General features: G+C 39.4%; 1 protein-coding gene across 1 annotated transcript in view; it reads left to right on the plus strand.

Moving 5' to 3' along the window:
* CD226 (CD226 molecule) overlaps positions 1-19,012 on the plus strand; it is a 32,640-nt gene extending 13,628 nt beyond the window's left edge. Inside the window, 4 exon segments of the mRNA XM_061593187.1 lie at positions 2,915-3,256; positions 11,518-11,623; positions 12,956-13,016; positions 16,594-19,012. Coding sequence (XP_061449171.1) covers positions 2,915-3,256; positions 11,518-11,623; positions 12,956-13,016; positions 16,594-16,713 — 629 coding nt within the window. The 3' untranslated portion in view covers positions 16,714-19,012.
* Positions 19,013-21,929: the final 2,917 nt, after the last annotated feature.

Genomic DNA, 21,929 nt, shown 5'->3' on the forward strand with positions numbered 1-21,929 from the left:
AATGAAGCCAATGTGTCCTGCTCTGTGACACAGCAAGGCAGGGTGTAGTTTAGGCTAGAAACAAGGCAGTGTGCTAGGAAGACAGAGCTCTGAAGGTGGTCTAGCAAGGAACAAGCTGAAACTGAGCCCTTATATAGCAGCAGCAGGTGCAGCTAAATTTCTAGCAGACCCAAGTTGCTGTTTTACTTAAAGGGGCCCAGCCTTGTCCAGTAGTCTCCTACTGTGATGGGAACTGGGAACCTCAGATCTTCCTGGGTCTTCTGCAGTGGAGTTCTCTGAGTCAGAGGAAGGCAGTGCCACCTCATTGAGCCAGGTGGGGTTGGTACCGGCCCCCACAAGTTCATCTGGTGGCAAGGAGGTGGTGGGCTCTCCAATGCTGGAGGCATTCAAGAGGCAGCTGGACAGCCACCTGCTGGGTATGCTTTAAGCTGGATTCCTGCATTGAGCAGGGGTTGGACTCGATGTCCTTATAGACCCCTTCCAACTCTATGATTCTATGATTCTCTGTGTTTCTGGGGCTGGTCCTGTGTTCTCTTCTCCTTCAGGTTCAGAGCCCTTGCCTTCATCATCAGATGAACAGGCATCTGACTCCTGGTTCCTGATACCAGTTCTCTAATCTGAAATGCTCTGAAATGAAATAATTGATCTGTTGAGCCTTAAACAAAAATGAGAGGGAAGGGATGGGAAGTGGTATGGATTTGTGACAGTTTTGAGGCTCAAGCCTAATGTTTGTGCACTTATCCAAATGGCCAAGGCATCTAGCAGATCCAGCAAAAATGTTTTCCACCTCCCACCATAAAGGTGCTGTAGGTGGATAACACTCTGCTGAGCAGCTCGGTGAAGATGGGCTATTCTACAGCACTTCCACCAGAAAAGCTGAAATTGCTATACATTTTCTACTTTTTGTATGATAGTGACTCCAATCTACATTATAACAACAGCAATTTGCCCTCCTTAAACCATTACTTCTCCACCTGTCATCTTTTACTATAGAAAAGGCTATGATCCTAAGGACAGAGTCCAGATCTGTATTAAAGATTGAAAGAGCACTGTGGTACTGCATCCATTCAAAACAGAGAAGCAAGCAAGCAGCAAGATAACTGGTTCTTTATCAGTTATTGATGTTGCTTTTCTGTCTCCACCCCCTTTTTTCGTTGTGTATGATTGCACTTGTTATCTTATTGCCTTTAGATGTCTTGAACACCCTTTGTTGGAAATATGGGACACAAATTTAAAGTAAACATTAAATAAGTAAATTGAACAAATAATCTATGTGGACTGCTTTGAAAATTCTGAATCTAGATATATGGATAGTTGTAGATTAGGGATGTGCTTGAATTTCGCAAAATTCAAATTTGACACCAGTTTTCTGATTTATTAACTTGTTTTTGTCCTCACATATTGGGTTTTTTTCCTAGCAGTTTTCCATGGCTGAAGTGGATTTTTAAAAAATAAATCCGCCTCAAAAGTATCAGTATTAATATCAATATTTTCCTCAAAATATCAGTATTAATACTGATATTTTGTTTAAAATATTAATATTTTAAAAATATGGAAACTTGATATTTTTTAAAAATTAATATAATACCTACATTTTTGTGGAAAAAACCCAAATCAGTATTTATGGCAAATAGTGAACATTGATCTCTGACAAAGGGGTACCAGAAGGAAGTTTGACAGAGCGAAAACTGAACTGGCACCAAAATGCAGATCCTATCCCTAATGTAGATTAATATATAGTATGTCTGAAGCAGAGACAATGAGGACTGTTTCACAACTGTTTCACTAACCTCCAAATGGGGTGTCTTGATTCATCAGTATTTTGGAGGGGGAGATGAAATGTTCTTAGGGGGAGCAAATAGGAGCCATTTTGTTCCCACAATGTCCTGTTCTAACTTCTGAGATGCATTTTGGGAGATTCAATGTGGCAGCCACCATAAAAAATGACTGCCTGATTTGCCACTCACTAGAGGCTGTCATTATACTTGTCAACAGCTATAAGGATCTAGAGACAAGCACACACTTTGACAGAATAGATGGAACTTTCTTCCAGCAGCTTATTTTATTTAAGAGATGTGGTGTTAAATGTTAAATACCCCTCCGAAGAAAGGAGAGTGATTAAACCAGGTTTGTTAAAAATAAATAAAAGCATGTTTGAATTTCTTCTTCAGAAAAGAGTGTCTTGCAAAAATAAAAACAGCAAAATAAATAAGTAAATGGGGATGGGGAGAGAATTTAAAGTAGACCCAAACATTTCAAAAGCATCCTATATCAACTTTTTTGGCTGAGGTGAGGAAAATATGAGATGAATAATGATATCCTATGCATGTCTAACCAAAAGTAAGTCCCATAGAATTCAGAGTGGCTTTCTTCTAAGTAACCATACTGCTAAACCAGTGAAATGATTTTGTGAAACTAAGTGGGGGAGGGGTTTTCACAAAAATTGTGTCTCCTTGAATTGCTAAATTTCAACTTTTTTATGTTAAATCACCATTTCTCCACAAATCTGAGAGTGTGCACACACACACTTTATTCAGTTGTCCATCCGTCCATTAGATCATTCACACTAAACAGCCATATATATAATGATCTTAGAATTTAAAATCTTGTTTCCTGGATTAGATAACACAGCAATATTCACACATTTGAGGGAAATTGTGTTATTCATATTATCCCTACTTTTAGTCCATGTCTTTATAGCTCTTTCAGTTTAGCTGAAAGTCTTTGCCTCAATGCTCCTAGATAACTTGTTACTTTTGGAACTACTGACTTCTCCTATATGTCATAAGGAATGTTCTTTAAAAAAAAATTCTGCAATTTCTGATGTGTTGATCATTTCAATTGTTCCATCTATTAATTGTTACAAATACTTTTTTTCTGTTCTCCCCCTCAATTTCTTTTCTTTTTTTCACAGGGGATTTTAAGCCTCAAGTCTTATCACATCGTCAGGTGGTTACTGAACCAGGGGAAAATGTCACCTTTATATATAACCCTGAAATAATAGTGAATCAAGTGAAATGGGAAAGAGTCCAAGCAGACCATGTGGACTTCATAGCCCAGTGTGATGAATCTGGCATGCCAGTCTATGGTTCAGATTACAAAGAGCGTGTAGTGATAGACTGTGGTGCCAAGATAAATTGCAAAATTGTACTTTGGGATGTCACACCTTCTGACTCTGGGATGTACGGCTGTCATTACATTGGGACTAATGACACAAATGGAACGACGTGGACAAAACTGAACATTAACCACAACGGTAAGTGAGGGGAAGGGATGGGGGCTCACTATGTAAAGGATCTTTATGAAAACCTGCAGTTGTTTGTAGATGTCTGTGTGTATTAATTTAAACGTATATAATTTTTGCTTATTGGCTAGAACTGAGGCTGCATAATTGTTTGAAAAAGCATCTACAAGGCAAAGAGTTGAGAGAGAAAGAGAATGAACCTAGGCCACCAATTCCCATCCACCACTTTTGTGGGAAGATTCTTTTATCTCACAATGGGCCAAACATTTATTACTTACCTTGTGAGTATTGGTCTTTCACTTGAACACCTAATGTCTCATGACCCTGAGACAGTCAAATTCTCCATCCGGACCCGAATCAGGGATATAGACTTCCAACGTACCTTTTCCGCAGCTACGTCGACATGCTCCCCTATTCACTTTGGCCTGAGTTATGTGCCGCTGATTTGCTCCTCCTACTTGGAATTCCTCACAGTCCCTAAATATCGTCTAGCCTTTACCAAGGCTAGATTTAACTGTCTAACCTCTGCTTTACTAGAAGAGAGATTTCAGGGCATACCGTACGCAAACCGATTATGCCCCTGTAGAGCGGGCGCCATTGAAACTCTCTCTCATGCCATTTTCGAGTGCTCATTATATAACAACATACATTTTAAATTTATAACCCCTATTATAAAAAAATTCCCACATAAGTCGTTTGATTGTTTACTTTTTTACCTTTTGTCAGCTTCCAGTAGAGATATTATTTTGTCTGTTGCTAAATATATTTTCGCTGCCCAATCAATACGTGGGGGAATTTTCCCTTCAGATGGACCTGCTATTTTATTGTAATATGCTTTTATTGTTTTATTAAGACAGTAGTTTTGCAATTACTTTGTTTGCTTACGAATGTATTCTGTCTCCTTTTATTAATGTACTGGTCTATGACTGCAATAAATAAATTGATTGATTGATTGAACCTAGGCTGGGCTGGTTAGAACGTAGCAGGAAATGAAGTGGGTAGATGGATGTTAAAGAGAAAAGTCTGAAGGGGGAAATGGCAAACAATCCCCCCCTGCCCCCCCCAGCAATGCTGGTAAAAGAGAAAAGTAGGCTAGTCCAGCTAAAATTGATTGAGAGAGAGAATCCATTTCCCTCCCCAAGTTCTGCTACAGGAGAGTAAAAGATCCATTATACAACATGCTTCCTATTAAGAAAACCGCAACAATAATAAATCTTATAACACAAAATAAATCCACAAAATAAAAAGGGTCCTTCCAGATCAGACCAAAGACCATCTCACCCAACATAATCTTTTCAACAGTGGGCAGGGCTCCTGATTTCAAGGAAGCTTCCAAGTATCTTCTTAGAAATCTCCTTCAGGCCTTCCTTCTTAGCTCAGAAAGATACTGCAGGTGAGAGTGTCATGCACAGCCCCATGCCCCCTACTCATTTTCCTGTTCTGTGTTCAGGAATAACACCTAAACAGGACTAATAATGTGATATTATCTGCAAACTTTGCTGTTGCGCTGCTCATCCCCTACTCCAGGTAATTTATTCCAAGTGGACAGACATATTAGTCTGCTGTAATTCAATCAATAATCTTGTCTTAAACCACAATGCATCTTGTAATATTTAGGGTAAGTTTCTAACTCTGCACATACAGCAAGTAGCATTTCTTGGTGACCCTGGATTTTAACATCCTACTTACCAACCTAGATTTGACTTACAGGGGCATGGAACTAAATTTGCCACCAGTGTTGTTGGTGCCATAGTTTGGCTTTGTTCAGAAAAATTATTTATTTCAAACACAAACTCTTTGATCATACTTGTAATGCGACCATTAGATGTGCTTCCGTCCATTATCTGGTTTGTGTTTTGTGAAGCTGCATGCATTCCAGGTCTGCAGAGAATACTTGGCTTTCTGAGGTAACACTGGATATTCAGGCTTGAGTGACAGGCAGTGGAGAGAGCAGAACTCCAGAAGAAATGGTAGGATGTTCAAAAGCTCATCACATGACATATTTTACTTGAAAAATAAGCGTGTGGGAGGAAACCACACGAGAGATCCAACATCTGCTTGGGTGCAAAGCTCCTTTGCCTGGTTTGAAAGACTCTGGTTTCTCATTGTCATAGACCTGTTCCTGCACAGTGTGTATACTTAGCAAGTATTATAAAGCCCTGTATGGCAAGGTGAATAACCGGTGATTCAAACTATTTGTTAGGCTTTAACGCATTGTAAGCTGTCAAGCCTATCAATGTTTTTTTCCCATAGACTTGCAATCAGCACAGTGAAGGCTGAAACCACTCACCCACAAAATTTCTGGAATCTTGTAAAGGAGAAACGTCAGTATAAACACACTTGCATTTTTTGGCCAGTGCTTAAGGGAAATGAAAACAGGCTTCAACATTTGCTTAATAGTCTGCTATCAGCCTATCATCCACCCACCCTGCCCTCCCCAAAGACAGGGCAGATATGAGAGACAAGTGATGTGTCTCTGACTTGTTCACCTTGTTTTTAGGAAACAACGTGTGTTACATTCAAATTGGTATTTATGCTAGACTTGAAATACTGAAGAAACAAAAACAGCAGAAGAGTATAAGTTGCTATAAAGATGCTTAAAGCTAGTGCCCTAACAGCTAAATCTGTCATCGTCGTCTTCTTTTCTGAGACTCATAGACAACTTTTTTAAAAAGGGCCATAAGGCAGGTGGCATAATCCACTTCCCAAAGAAAAGATTATTCACCTGCTAGAGTCAGCACTGCCAGCCATGCCTTAGCATATAATAGTAGACCACCAGTGAAGAGCCGTGCTGTGTGCAAAAGGTATTGCAGTAGTGTTACAATATTCTAATATTCAAGGTGGGGATCTTCCAAGCATAAGGGTACCCATAGAAACTAGTCTGTTGGTTCTTATGCCTACAGGCCCAGGCACAGTACTTAGGTTTTGGTTCCAGTAGTGGTGATTATAGGGATTGTAATACTGAGGGTCCCCTTACACTCCGACTACCTCCCCTGTATCTACTCCATGCACAAATATCCTCCCTCCTTAAAACCCAGTAAAAGCAGGAATCCGAAGCAAGGCCGATCATTCGAAAGAAGAATTTTATTGATAACAGGAAACAGAAGCAAACACACTCTACACACTCTTCATCAAGCAAAGTAAACTTAATACTCACAAACACTAAAAGCCAACAAGGATCCTTTGGGCCACCTCTCCTTCCCTGACCGGACAACACACGTCTCTGGGTTTCAGGGTAGGCTAATGGCCCAGGGCTGCCCCTGGGCTCCCACTTAAATACTCTACTCCCCATTTCCAGTAAACCCCTGCCCCACTAATTAACTATTAATTTTATGCTAATATTTCTATGTTAGAACATACCCCTCTTCTGAGAAGGCTCTGCCCCTATCTATGTAGATTGTTATCCCAAACTGCACCAACGTCCCCTTTTTTGTGGTGAATCCTATGGTTTTTAACTTCTTTTCAGGAGAGAAGGGGCTTTTTCTGACCACGCTGTCAATCATTGCTGCCTCAAGGTGACCTTCTTTATTAAAGCCTTACCTGATGCTACATCTATTATCTTTTTATGATTACCTATAACCTATGCATATATAAACCTTATATCATTGATTTTATCTAAACTGTACCTTATATTATCTTTAGTTTGGGCATTTTATAGCCCCTATTGTTCATTTCAACTTGCTAGGGACAACAACAGGATGTTCTTTGCAATTTTCCAATGGTACAGAGACAGTTAATATTTCTTTTCTGTTGGTCTTTATTAAATGTTCCACAGTTCCCATAATCTCTTTTAATTACCAGAGGTCTCTTCCTTATGCTTTATTTACAAGTACCCACAATCTCTGATCTCCCCTCTAAAATATTTAAACTAAAATCTTAAATCCCCCAACTCCTTTACCATTTAAATGGAATAGATCACACTTAACTATCTAGGTCACACTTAAAATTCTAATACATCTCAAGCTCTTCACCCTTCTGTAAATCCCTCTTGAATGCAATATATAGAAACCTAGAAATTTTTATTATTCAGATTGTACACCATTGGCACCAATAGATGGGAGTAAAGCTCACATTCGCCTTGATCTTAAGAACCCATTTACCACACACTTCAGACAATCAGTGTTAGTTACCTGTTCTTGTGGTGAGCACAGGATGCCATGTGGTTTTGTGACCATTTACCCAACAATGGCACTCTCTTATTAAGGGGGTGAGTTTTACTAACTCTCTCATGCCATACTAGAGTTCCCCAAAGACCCTTATTATGGACCCCTAAAGTTTCAAATCTTCTAGACTCCAACAGTAGGGATGTGCTCGAATTTTTCAAAATTTGAATTTGACACTGGATTTTCTATTATTTCACACTATTTTTGTCCTAGCGGACGGGGGTTTTCTCTAGTGGTTTTCTGTGGCAGAAGTGAATTTCTTTTTAAAAATTGCCTCAAAAATATTGATATTAATATCTATATTTTCCTCAAAATATTGATATTAATATTGATATTTCATTTAAAATATTGATTTTTTAAAAAATATATGAAACAAAATCAAGGTTTTTGCAGGAGAGGGACTGAATTGGTATTTATAGCAAATAGTGAACATTGATCCCTGACAAAGTGATACAGAAGTTCAACGAAGTGAAAATCAAACTGGCACCAAAATGCGGATCTCATATCTATATTGTAAATGACTTGGGTAAGCAAACCAAGCTGCATAGCACACAGTTTGCAACTTACATCTTACCTGAATAGCTGGAACTATTTGGTCTGCATATTGATGGACACAAGTGTCTAGCTCTCCTCCATAGGATTCTGGTGAAGAAGAGATTGAAGTCATTTTTCTCCACCAAAACTCTTGTATGGATCATGGACACCTGAATGGGTTCTGTAGTTCTCTATAATCTGATGCAAAGGGCTTAGTGGGCAAGTGTTTCAACTTGATGCATCTGAATTGGGCTGCAGAGACTTGGTGTGCCCCAAATTCATCTTCACTGTTTAGGACTCTGCAACCCAACACAGACACAATAAGGTTTTGGTTTAAGCCACCATCCAGTTATTTTATCCTGCTAGGTGTGGGGAGTTGGGAATTTAGAAGACCTAGTTAATAGTGCTAGACATATGATGCCTGCCTCAGCCCACTGTCTCCCTTTTTAGGATGAAACCTTGATACTTGAATTGTTTTTGGTTCCTCGGGTGAGAGACAAGGGAAGTGTCATTGCCTACTATGTTGGAAAAAGTGGTTTCTGTACCCCCAGGGTGAGAGCCTGTCAGGGAGAGTTTCTGCCCCCTTGACTGAGATATGATGGGGAGTGATTGGTATACATGTTATATCTATCTATCTATCTATCTATCTATCTATCTATCTATCTATCTATCTATCTATCTATCTATCTATCTATCTATCTATCTATCTATCTATCTATCTATCTATCTATCTATCTATCTATCTATCTATCTATCTATCTATCTATCTATCTGTGTGTGTTGTTGCTTGTATGTATGTATTTGAATTTGACATTCGGTGTGGACATTTAGTGTGTGTGTTTTTTAGGATGTGAGGCTGAATTATGTGAATGCTTGCAGAGTGTGATTTGAGGTGTGCTGTAATAATAAGTTTGAGTGCATTGGTTTAGAATGTTGACATCTTTGATTAATGTGAGTGTGTCGATCTTGTTAGGGTGTGCTTGAGTAAACTGAATGATATCTATATCCCAGTCTGCATGGTGTTGGAATTGCTCTTTAAGATGTTTTTTTTAAAAAAGATGCTTTTAAAGATTTTTGTTTTAATGTTAGTTTTTATGATGTTTTATAATGTTTTTAGTGGGGGGGGTTGGCCAACATGGGCTCCTACTGGGAGGAAAGGCAGGATATACATTTAATATATAATAATAATAATAAAATAAATAACTGTAGTTAGATGAAGTTCTGTTTGCCATTATACAGGGGGGCTGACAGTTTTAATTTATTTACTTTTTTATTATATACTGAATAAGGAATTAGTTTATTTTCTTTTGTTTAATTAACCACATTTAAAAATAAGGTTGATTTTATATTTTTACTTGATTTTTATTAATTCTTTTCTTGAAGGCTAGGGGATATTTTGTTCAGTACATGATACTATGAATTTTTCTTCTATTTTTTGTAGTTGATTTTTATGTGCAATGTTTATACTGAATTTTGATATTAAAGAGGATGTTCTGTTCAGTTATTAGTTGTATTTTATAGATTGTAGATGGGGAGGTTATTTATATTTGCTGTTTAAGATGCTTTAACTGAGAGTTTTGTTTAAATATGTGGTATATAAATTTGTCTAAATAAGAACCCTGAGGCAGGCTAGGGAAAACAAAACAGACTCCCCATCTGTCTGCATAAGAGGCTTTTCCCAGATCAGGCTCAGATCCTGCTGCAAACTAGGCACTCCTGGGCCCTCTTCAGAAATGGTTCTGCCCTCAAAAAACACTGTAGTACTTTCTGCCTAGATTACAGTAGGGACTTAACTCTGTAGCACCAGTTTACACAGAACACCTGCCCTTTCTTGATAGCAAATGTGTGCTTATAAATGAACTGAGGATTATAATACACACGTGCATTTATGTTCTGTGAAAGGACTGCCTGTAATTCCCAACTGATTAGTGAAAATGTTGAATGCAGCAAGCCCATATTTTTATTTTTAGTGTTACTTCAGTAGACATAGAGTGTTGGATATGATATATTCAAATTCTATATGAATGGCATAAAAGGAAATCTATGCTCAGTATTTTGGCCTCACTTCTTAGACCATGGACTGCCTTCAAGATGATCCCGACTTATGGTGACCCTATGAATGGGGTTTTCATGGTAAACCATATTCAGAGGTGGTTTTACCATTGCCTTCCTCTGTGGCTGAGAGGCAGTGACTGGCCCAAGGTCACCCAGTGAACTTCATGGCTGTGTGGGGATTTGAACCCTGGTTTTGCTGGTTGTAGTCCAACACTCTAACCACAACGCCACACTGACCATAGTATAGTAATATTAATAATCTGGTTTACCTGGGTTTTATGAGGATGAAAGTGATAAGGCCCTTAGGGCATGCTTGTTATCTTCTGAGCGTTCAAGATCTTGATCTGTATATATAAGTAGAATATCTCAAAACATGTCATCTTTTTTCCCCTTTTTTAATTGAAACTAACCTTTATGTAGATGGTTGTAGGAATTTTTATGGAGAGATGGATTCTGAAGTCTGGTTCAGACTATAAAAGGCAGGCTTTACTATTTGCCTGCTGTACAAAGACCTTAGATTCTCAATATACTGCACTCTTCAACCAACAATAATCTGGGGGTTTCTCCTTTTCCTGGTGAAGGTTAGTGACACTGAGCAGGGAAGCCATTGTCTTAAAAAATCTCTCGAAGTGATGCTGAGGGTGGGCATATCTTGAATGCTGTCTGTGGTAGAAAACCAAAACATTATGAATGACTGTGGCCTCCTTGCCTTCAGTGCCACTCTGTTCATTTCCAGAATGTTATATATATTGCAATGAACTCAAGAAAGGTCAAAAAAAGAGACACTCCAAAATGAGTAGCATACACAGACCATCCATAGAAGGGTGGGTGCAGAGCCAGATTTATTCAATTATATGAACAAAGTCAACATGTTTTGAACCCTTGTCAAGCCATTGCCACCCCACAAATTGCATTGCTATGTTCACAGCCTCCATTGAGAAGCAGTGGTTCTTCATGAGCTTCCAGTAAGAGCACTTTGTGGCTGCAAGTTTGGCACCGTCAATGCTCACTCCTAAGACAGCATCTGCTAATGTGAGCCTGATTTTCTAAAATTGTTAGAAAAGGGTATTCTTAATGAAGCAAGTCCCAAATCTCCAGGTAACATGATGAGCCAGACTTAAGCTCTTCAAGACATGATATGGGAACTGGTACACTATGGTGGATCTCTTTACTGCCTAGGCTTGTTATGCTGGCCTATCATGTTGCTAGCACAAGTAGGACATAGGAATGAGTGGGCTCCTTCAACACCCCTCCACAATTGTTCTGTAACATTGATAGTGCCTCGGTTTCACTTCATTTCCAGATTTCAGAAAATCAGATTAGGTTTTACTCATGTAACTAGAATTGGAAAAACTAAAGAATGGCACACACACAGAGAAACACACTCTCAAGCACTTCTTTTGCTGCTAAAGATCACACAAGTTGACTGAACCTCATTGTATTGTATATTGCTTAGAAAATAATCTCTTTCTCTTTCCCTCAAGCAATGCTGATAATATAATTTATCATTTTTCTTTCTAGTTCATTTGGATTCTCATTTTGATCACCGTATCTTAATTGCTGGAGCTTCTGCTTTACTGTTGTTAATTGTCTTGGTCATTGTTGGGACAACTCTTCACTGCAGAAAGTAAGCAGTTTATTCTGTACTACACAAGACAAATAATATGTTTCTAGTATTTGTTCACTGACTTGCTTCCTAAAGCCTACTCTGTATAGGACCAGCTGAAATTAGTGCTGATTTCCATACTAGCAGAGATGAATGGAGAGAGACAGAGAGAGATGTGGGTGAATGTGTGGTCACTTGCAGTTCACAACTGGCATGGAAGCATTTACAAAGAGGGAGACCATGTTGGAATAGGCAAATGTTGCATGTTCCCTTTAAGGGATATTTGGGGAATATCCCATGTACCTGTTTTACCATGATGTAACTTCCTAATGGGTGGGGTTACTTACCTGACTTCCTCCTCCTTTGTCCTGGGGGATTTTTGAATGTTCTCCATTGCTGATCTATCCACCATTGAGAGAGGCCGCATGGCACAGATGCTCTCTCTGAGAGCATCAATACTAAACCACTAAAATGAACTGAGACTCCTATTTTCTTTCTTCTAAGCTAGAACCTATGTTCCTAACATATGAGTTCGTAAGTAAACATTCTTTTCTTTACCTAAAAGATTGTGTCTTTTGTTGTTTATATAGAGAAAGGTGGGGCTGGTTTATTCTCATTCTGCTGCTTGTATTTTTATATCTCTGCTAAAAAATAGGACCAACCAAATTAGTTCCTATTTCTCTCTGGTATTTTTATAATACCGAACAGACCATGTGTAGAAACACACTTACTGTTGTGCTGGTTCCAGTGCGTCTCTACCTTTCTTTTTTCAAAATGGGGGTGCATGACGCTAGTCAAACTCCACCCCTTTTTACTCTTAAAACCTGGTTGGATCAGCTCCAGTGCATTTCCCCCGTAAATTCAGCCAATGGAAATGCTTTGCTGCAGGCTCAGGCAGAGACAGTGATTGGCCTAGCACTTTGCTGTGGGTTGTCCTGAAAGGTCTGAAGGCAGCAGTGAGGAAGGGAGGTTTGGCTAGCAGAGGGCAGAACTGCTTCAAAATGCAGCCAAAAAAACCATTCTGGCAGCTTTTGAAGCAACTAGTGTTTATGCCCATATCCTTCTGATTCCTGCTATGGAAAAGTGTTTTCCTACCCCTCAGTATGAGGCAGCTCCCAAAGTAGAAGTGTGACTCAAGGTGGGCTGCAAGTAGTTGTCAGCAGACATATAGGACAGGACTAAACACTGATCATCTCATAGGTAAGTGAATAATGAGGCATGCATTTAAATGTAGATTTTACTCAGAGCTTCTCCATTTTATACCCATGTTAATATTTCATGTAGTCTCAAAATTCCTATGACCTGGTCCTGGGTCAAGTCTGACACAATGGTCTTTTATTTATGGGTCACCAGAAAGAAGAAGAAAAGGAGGAGGAGGAGGAGGATGAAAGCTTTTCATGTGGCTCAAATACAGGTGAGTGTAGCTGAATACTCTTTTCTTGCCACTTTACAGGATTTAATTTTGAGGAACATTTTCATCGTTTCCAATAGGTCTAAGCCACATGAAAATATGCTTTCTGTGGCTGTGCTTCTCAAGCTTTTGAGGTCAAGCAACATACCAAGGTCCACCAAGACCTTGACTCCCCTGGTACAGCAGATGAATCTCAAGAGGTTACAGAACTCTGTTTAGTCCCTTTGTGTTGGATGAATTCACTTAGTAGGTCTTGAGGATGTGGATAAGGTGCTTGGTTTGGTCTGGATGACCACTTGTGCTCTTGGTCCTTGCCCCTCATGGCTGATAAAAATTAGCAAGGAGGGGACAGCGGGCTGGGCCAGGGAGGTGCCTGTTTAAAGGAGGCAGTGGTAAGGCCACTCCTTAAGAACCCTCCCCGCCCGATTCAGAAAATCTAAATAATTACTGACCGCTTGCTAATCTCCCCTTTTTCGGCAAGGTCTTTGAACATGTGGTCGCATGCCGGATCCAGGCTGTCTTGGATGAAATTCATTTTCTAGATCCATTTCAATTGGGGTTTAGGCCCAGTTTTAGCACAGAAACTGCCTTGGTTGCCCGGTATGATAACCTCTGTTCATTTTTTATTTATTTTATTACATTTATACCCCACCTTTCTTTCCATGATAGAAACCCAAGGCGGCTTACATAAAGGTGGTCTCCCATCCAGGTTCCCAGGTGGTATCTCATCCAGACACTGACCAGACCTGACCCTTCTTAGCTTCAGCAGGGAGCAGGCCTTATGTGCCTTCAGACGATAGCCTGGGGCCTCTGTTGGGAAAGAGATAGAGGGAGTGTATCCCTATTGATCCTCTTCGATCTCTCAGCAGCTTTTGATACCATCAACCATGGCATTCATCTATAATGACTATCTGAGTTGGGAGTGGGTGGCACTGCTGTGTGGTGGTTCCAGTCCTACTTGGAGGACAGTATTTGGGGACTATTGTTTGGTGCTGTGGAGCCTTCAATGTGAGGTTCCACAGGGTTCAATTTTATCCCTCATGCTTTTTAGCATCTACATGAAACCGCTGAGTGGAGTCATCCAGAGTTATGCAGAACGTTGTCAGCAATATGCTGATGACACACAGCTCTGCTTCTCCTTTACATCTGCAGGTGTGGCAGTGGATGTGCTAGATCGATGCCTTGCCTCTGTAATGGACTGGATGAGAGCCAATAAACTGAAGCTTAATTCAGACAAGATTGAGGCACAATTAGTAGGTGGTTCCCTAGTCTGGATAGGTGGGGAATGCCTGCTCCGTATGGGATTGCACTCCCTCTGAAGGAGCTGGTACATAGCTTGGCGGTACTTCTTGATCCATTACTGTTACTTAAGGCTCAAGTGGCATGAGCTTTGACTGATGGCCCAGCTGCACCCCTATCTGGACAGGAACAGCCTAACTTCAGTTGGGCTATGGTAACCTCTAGGCTAGATTACTGCAATGTATTGTATGGGGGGCTGCATTTGAAGACAGTTCGGAAACTGCAGCTGGTGCAGAATTTGGCAGCCAGACTGTTAACTGGGATAGGATGGTAGGAAAAAATAACACCTATACTGACACAACTGCACTGGCTACCAATTCATTTCTGGGCTCAATACCTCTAGGACTGCCTCTCCCCACATGAACCAAGCCAGTCCCTGCATTCTTCATCTAAGGCTGTTCTGTATGTGCCTCCTCTGAGGGAGGTGTAGAGGGTGGCAATACAAGAATGGGCTTGTTCAGTGGTGTCTCCCCAGTTGTGGAATGCTCTCCCTAGGGAGGTACACCTGGCACCATCATTATCTTATTTTTAGGCATCAGGCATAAACCTTCCTTTTTATCTGGGCTTTTGGCCCTAAACGTGAGGGTATTGATGGCCTTTTTTAATGCAGAGTCTGGAAAGACCTGTCTTTATTTGTATTCATCTGTTTTTTAGGTTGGGTTGTGTTTGCTGTTTTAATGGGTTTGTTATAATCAGTTTTAATCTTATTGTTGTAAGTTGCTTTGGGTTGCTTTGCAAGGAAAGCAACTTGATGATGATGATGATGAATATGGTTCACTTTGGGGGGAGGGGAAAAGGTGTTGGTGACAGACTACTGTATGTAGGATACTTTTATGTATCATAAAACCAAAACTATGTGTTTTGGGCCAGCTGATCTGCTACACAATAAGATCAACAGTGTGAAAGAGGAAGTTGTTTGAAAACAGGATAGTGAATCTTTAACATTATTTATTCACTTCAAACTGACCCAATACAATTCGTTTAAGATGCTCATGCACCCAGCATGATTCCTACTTGACCATAGAATGTCATAGTAATAAGCCAGTGGCTGTGCGTCAAAGAGAATATCATATGCTCTGTTGGATTCACCCTCCTTCCAGAGCAAACTTTGACTGAACTCATCCTGTTTCTTAGTGTGTGCTTAAACACTTAGTTTTTGATGTTTGGCTGGTGTGTATCTGCACAGTTTTATTAGTTTGAGGAGCTAAGGATTTGGGTTTCTTTGTTCAGACTTTTCATCTCCAACAGAGGGAAAAGGGGATCAGCTAGTTACAATAGAGATCTCTTTTCCATTCCAGAGGCACTATTAAGTGCTGCTGATCTGTGTACTGAAACAGCACTGTTGCTTCCTAATGACTGCTAGTGCAGGACAGAGGCCATATAAAGAGTGTTTTGGGTATGGTCTGCTGAAGTATTGTTAGGAGATGGTGTCCAACAGCTTCAGGATCAAGATGTCTAAGGTCTTTTTCAATGAGAGTTGCTTATCATATTATCAAAGGTACAGGATGATGCAGGTCTACAAACATGAGCAAATATGAATGAACACACAAGTCATGTTTTATATATAGTACCATTTACTACTACACTACGAATTAAAACTTATATAGTTTTGTGTTTATTTTTTGTGTCAAAAGGCTTTCTCGTTCATAGAGATTATTTGACAGTTTTTATGACCATATTCTTCATTTTGTTCTGATGCTGGTCCTCTTTGCCACACCCTTGTTCACCTATCTGGTGCTTCTCAGCACCCCTAGTTGCCTTCACTCTTTTCAGTCTCATTTGCCTTTGTTGGAAAGAGAACAATAAAACAGCATCAAAACAAGGTGATCACTTGGTGAGATGACTATTTTTCCAGTAATTTGTTCAAACATGTTAACCATACATCAAAAAAATTGATATTTGTGTGCACCTCTAATAGGAGTAATGTACTGAATTTTACAAATGGTTTTATGCACTTCAACTATTTTTGGCAAAAGGCACCTTTTTGCTCTGCATTTTGTTCTCTGTAAACTGGATTGTACATGGAGATTTCTGGCTTGGGGTAGAAGATTAGATAGGTTCATTGGATTCTATGACTTGCATTCCCTTCCCAACTTGGGACTCAAAAAGCTGTTTCAGAGTAATCAATCAGACACAATATGCATAGACTTTGCAGTCGATCTGTGAAGTCATTCTGTGCCTCAACTTTGCCCTTATTGTAAGCAACTTTATTAGGGTAGCAGACCACATTGTTGAATCATTATACTTCTCTGCTATCTTCTATCTACTTTCCTTTATCTAGCCCTCAAACAGATATGGAAGATCTGGTTGCCACAGTGCAGTAAATGAACAGCAAACAACAGAGGATCCAGTCTATGCGAACTGCATAGATTGCTCACACAGACTGATTAAGCAAATATGATCTCCTGCCTGCTGCGTGGCTGACCTAGCTCCAAGGCTCCAACAGCATGCATGTCGTTTACCTCAGGAATGAGGTTGGAGAGAAGAATCTACACCATTACTTTTTCATTCATCTTGAACTGAAGAAATTCAATACGCACAAAATTAAAATGTGTGAAGACTTTAGGTATATGCCAGGTGATAATTCACATAGAGGTAAATATATTAATGGTTGTGCGAGGAAGACAAATTGGCAGTGATACGACTGTGGATGTTAGTAGAACTGTTTTGTGCTCATTCCAAGTTTGAAAATAGGTGCACTGTTGAGATAAGAGACTAAAAATAGGCCATAAGCTGTATTGCAGCCAAGCGTTTAGTAGGTCAGATGCCATCTCCCATAACATTGCTTTAAAGGCTGACTGCGTAGCGATGCTGCTGTTGGCTAATGGTGATGTATGAGTTGTCTGGACCCAATTCAATACATACACACTCATGGCCTTTATTCTGCCCAGAATGTAAAGCCTTAGCAGACGTTCCTGCCTATCACCATAAGAAGATTTCTTACTTAGGCTTGCAAAGGATTGAAAGCAAATTAACAGATGCCCAGTCTTTGCTTTTCTGCAATACCAGAGAAAACAAAAACACAAGGACGCTTACTGGCAAATTCTAGGCAACAATTAGAATACATTATGGTAAGGTTGAGTTATGACACACACAAAAAGAGATCAAGAACTATACATGAATAAGCATGGAAAAACATGAAAAGAGAACCCTGCTCAAAATGCACACACTTCCTGCAGACATCCAAAGGATGTAAGGCAGGGACAGGGAATCTGTGGCTCTCCAGAGGTTGTGGGACTACAACCATAATCTCTGGCTATTGTCCATGCTTGCTGATGGGAGTCCATCCATATTGTCAGGGCTGCAGCTGCCCCATCTCTGCTGTGAGGGTAGAAAAAATCATTTAAAAAAAGAAAAGGAGCTACCCTGATCAATGGTACCTGCTGTGTGATACGGGGGATTGTAATTAATCTGTCTGATAATACCTTCTGAATACATATTAAGACTCATGAGTCTCAATATGGGCATTGGCCAACCAGAAGGGTAGTTATTGCTTACCCTAAAAAGCATTGCTCATGTGTGGCAGTTGAGCAACAAATGAGTAGCATTTTTCATGGTGGGCAATAACTATCCCTTTTGGTTTGCTGTGGCCCTTGTTGAGGCTCACACATGCCTTTTAGATTTGTGGCAGTCTTGACTATAGCTACATCTTTGAAAAACAACAAAACTGTCTACCAAATTCATAATGGCATAAGCTTTTGTGGACCATAGTCCACTTCATCAGAAATACAATGAAGTACACAGAGCTGTGTGTACTCTATGGCAAATGTATTAAAATTTTGCACCAAGAGAAGCCAAACTCTGCAACCTGTATATATTATGCAAGTTGAGGAAATTTGCAAAACATATTATGCTCCCCTCTTTTCATAATAGCATTTGTTCTGCTTTTGTCCAACTATTGACATTTTGTTCAACTACCTCTCTGAGTTCTGAGATTTCAGCAATCTTGCCCATGCACTTTCAAATATATCTTCAGAGCCATCAGAACTAGCCATAATAAGAAAACCTGGAAGCTGCAGGAATCCAAATGTTGTGTCCAGGGTTACATTTGGTTTCTTTTCTGCAACTCTGCAGAATTGCAACAGTCACACAACTTTACTTTGGTATATATGAGCTATATAGGTGCTATTGCCATGACTTTAATAGTGTCCAGAGCCCAGAAATTAGGAAAGACAATTTAGCCCAGTCTCATTGCAATGCATTGTTGTCAGTAGGAATTTAAGTCACTGAAAAAGGGGTTATACTTGGAGTAGACCTACTGAAATGAATGAACCTAAGTTAGTTGTGTCCATTAATGTCAATGGGTCTACTCTGAGCAGGGTGAACATTGTTTATAACCCAAGATCTAAGGGCCAGATTAATAGTTACGCTACCACTTTTAGTAATGGCCCAGACACTGCATTCACATGGGAATAAAATCCAGTGCTGTATCTGCGAGGAACATTAAACTGAGTAATCTCTTGTTTCAGGGAGAACTTGAGAACGGCAAAGCAGAGACGATTATCTTCTTTCTAGAGCAGATCATTTACTGATTATTATTGCTACCTTGTTTGTTTTTAAGAGGTATTTTCTTCCAGACTTACATTGCTAAGCATTAGCTCCATTTAATCTTTTTAGGTTAACCCCCCCCGAGAAACTGCTTGCAGCTAAAGGCAGTGTTTTGTACCAATGAGACAAGGAATTTTTTTTTTCTGGCATTACATGGACAGACACAATTCCAAAATCTTGGAAGTGGTGATGGCATTGTGCAGTTATCTTATTCTATAACAAAAATAAAAAACAACTCCAAGATTATTTGCTTATGTAGAGTTTTATTCACCTACTTGACGAGTTTAATTGTCTACATCATCATATGATTAGAAACCATATTTTGGGATCTGCAACCTCCTTAGCCAAGACTTACATATTATAAGGGATGCTTTTTCTACCAAATAACTAAAAAAATGTAACTGTATTAAAATATGAACCACAAAATTGTTTTATGTCAGTGAGAATATGCAGAAACACACTATTATGTCTGAATATCAAATGCACTATCAATTAATCCCAAATTTACAAAGTATCTTAAGAAAAAATGCTGCACCATTGATCAATAATCAGGAGTTCTAGTTGCTACATGAATGTCAGCAGGCAATGGACAAGATCCAGCTTTTTAAGCAGGGGGTAGAGGTGTCCATGTGTATTTGGACATGCTGTGGCATGCATCATTCCCACTCATTGTGGCTGTTCTTGTTAATCACATAAAGGGAAAGGAAAGCTGTTGTGGAGGTTGAAAGGTGCATGCTGGGGGTGTTACATGAAAAAGGCTACAGCTTTTACTAAGAATCTTGTACATATGAGGCCATGTTCTGGGGACCAGACAGCATGTAGACATGATTAGGATCAATGGAGCCAGAATACCAGTTTCTGGTGATATCCCAGCAGCTTCTTGTCATCCTTTTGAAATGCCCCCACAGTCATGGATTTGCACTGGTACAGCAATCAGTACATATGGTTTTATGCAGTTCCTTGTTCTCCTTCATAAGAGTCGGGTTGTGCCCAGTAATTTGACTGCTACCCAGGTGGAACTTCAAATGCCTTATTCTAATTTATTTAAAACTTGTGTTTATAGTTCTTTGGCATAGTACACTCAGTGTTTTTGTTTTTGATAATAGAAGAACTTTCTGCAGAAAGAAAGTGAACATGTTGTCTAACAAATTATTCAAACATAATGAAAAGAATTACTTTGGCCTTGTACTTTTTAAAAAGTAGTTTGCTTTTTATCTAATAAGCATTCTTTATATTTTTGTTCATGTCTCAGATGCTTCAACAGTCTGTTCTGACCCATACTTTTCAGTTTCATGGGGAAAGAAAAACTACGCAACACATCTTTGTATTTGTTTAATCTGGTTTAATTCAAATTTCATAGATGCTTTGGTTCACAGGGAAAACTGGATCATCACACCACACAGAGCAGAAGAGCTGTGTATTTAATTCTTTCCATTAAATAGAACAAGAAACAACAGTAAATGTATCATTCAGCCAAAAGAGAGCATCAGTGAACAGTAGCTGAATGTTGTTTTTAAACTACTGAAAACCACTTCTACCCTGTACATACGTAAACTACTTTCTGTCCACCACACAACTGGGGCTACAAACAGCATCTCATAGAAATATATATGCATCACCATGTTTTTAAATTGTTGTTAGTGAACTTGTCCGCACAGTGAGATTCTCATAAAAAAGAAGAGGGGAAACTGTTCTAGCTTCACCAAGGCAGTGAAACTGACACAACAGCGACCTTACAAGGGAAAGGGGAGGGCAGGAATTAAGATTATGGCCATATGCATCTCTTTAGTCTACCTCAAAAATTACCAGGATCTCTGGAAGAAAAATATATAGGGTTGCTGAAGAGTTTCAACTATTTAGCCCAATGAAGAAACAACAAGGATCAGGCAGGGCAAAGAGGTAAGAATGGACTTTGTGCCACCCCTACCAGCTGCCCACTACTCACACATCATAATACAAACAGACATGTGCACATTTTACTCTGGCCTACTTAAATGAGACTAACTGCTGCTCCTAGCTTTGTACTTGTGATCATTAATAGAGATTAGATTCCATCCCAAATTACACAGTGAAAGTTAAGAAAACCCTCATCCTTTCACTACACAAACAATGAAATAAGTTACCCATATCACTTTTCAAGCTTTTTGTTTATAACCCTGTCATTTGTATGCCTTTTATTAGGCTTGGTTGAAATCACAGTAAGGTCAGGATCAATGGATGATCCCAGCCATGCATAGCTTACTGAAAATCTGTGGTCTCTGGCACATCCCTCTGGAATGTTTTGAATGTAGACTAGGCTTCAAGATTACAAAATTGTAGTTCTATGGCCATTCAACTCTCTCTCTCTCTCTCTCTCTCTCTCTCTCTCAAAAAGGGCAGCTTGATCAGGTGGTCTGGCAAGCTACTTGTCTTGGAAGAGAAATTATTTATTTTGGGAAAATGTCTAATTGCAAGGCTGTATTAGACATGCAAGACTGTGCATTATACAAGTCTCACAATAAAACTCCAAGGTTTATGCTACAGCTAGCTGTCATAGGTGCTGTTACTTTATTTTACTCATCCACCTGGTGCACATAATTAATTTTCAAGGCTTGAACAGGTTTCTGAAGGACCTTGTGGTATTTAAGGTGCATCACATAAGAAAATCAACAGGGTACCTGTTTTGCCAGCCCATGGGAATAGTACACAACTGCCTCTGTGAAATAAAAGTAATTAAGTCATTTCTGGACTGACTATTTTACACATACACACAATTTTGCTTTAGTGGCATATGTTTTTTTTCTGTTCCTAATTTATTGGTTGGTTCCTTCTTTCTTGGACTGCAGCCAAAGTTTAGTGTTCTTGAACTGGAGCTCAACAGTTCTTAAAAGTATGAGAAGTCGGTAGACTGAAGCAGGCTGAAATTATACAAACTAGTAAAATTTATGTATTGTATTGTATTGTAAAACAGTTTGTAATGTTGTACACACTTCTATGGAAATAAACTCCACTGAATTAAATGCCATTTACTTCAGAGTAGTCATGAATAGGATTGTGCTGTTTCTGAGTAAGAAGTATATCTGTGAATAA

This window comes from Rhineura floridana, chromosome 1 (assembly GCF_030035675.1).
Source record: "Rhineura floridana isolate rRhiFlo1 chromosome 1, rRhiFlo1.hap2, whole genome shotgun sequence".
Taxonomy (NCBI): Eukaryota; Metazoa; Chordata; class Lepidosauria; order Squamata; family Rhineuridae; genus Rhineura; species Rhineura floridana.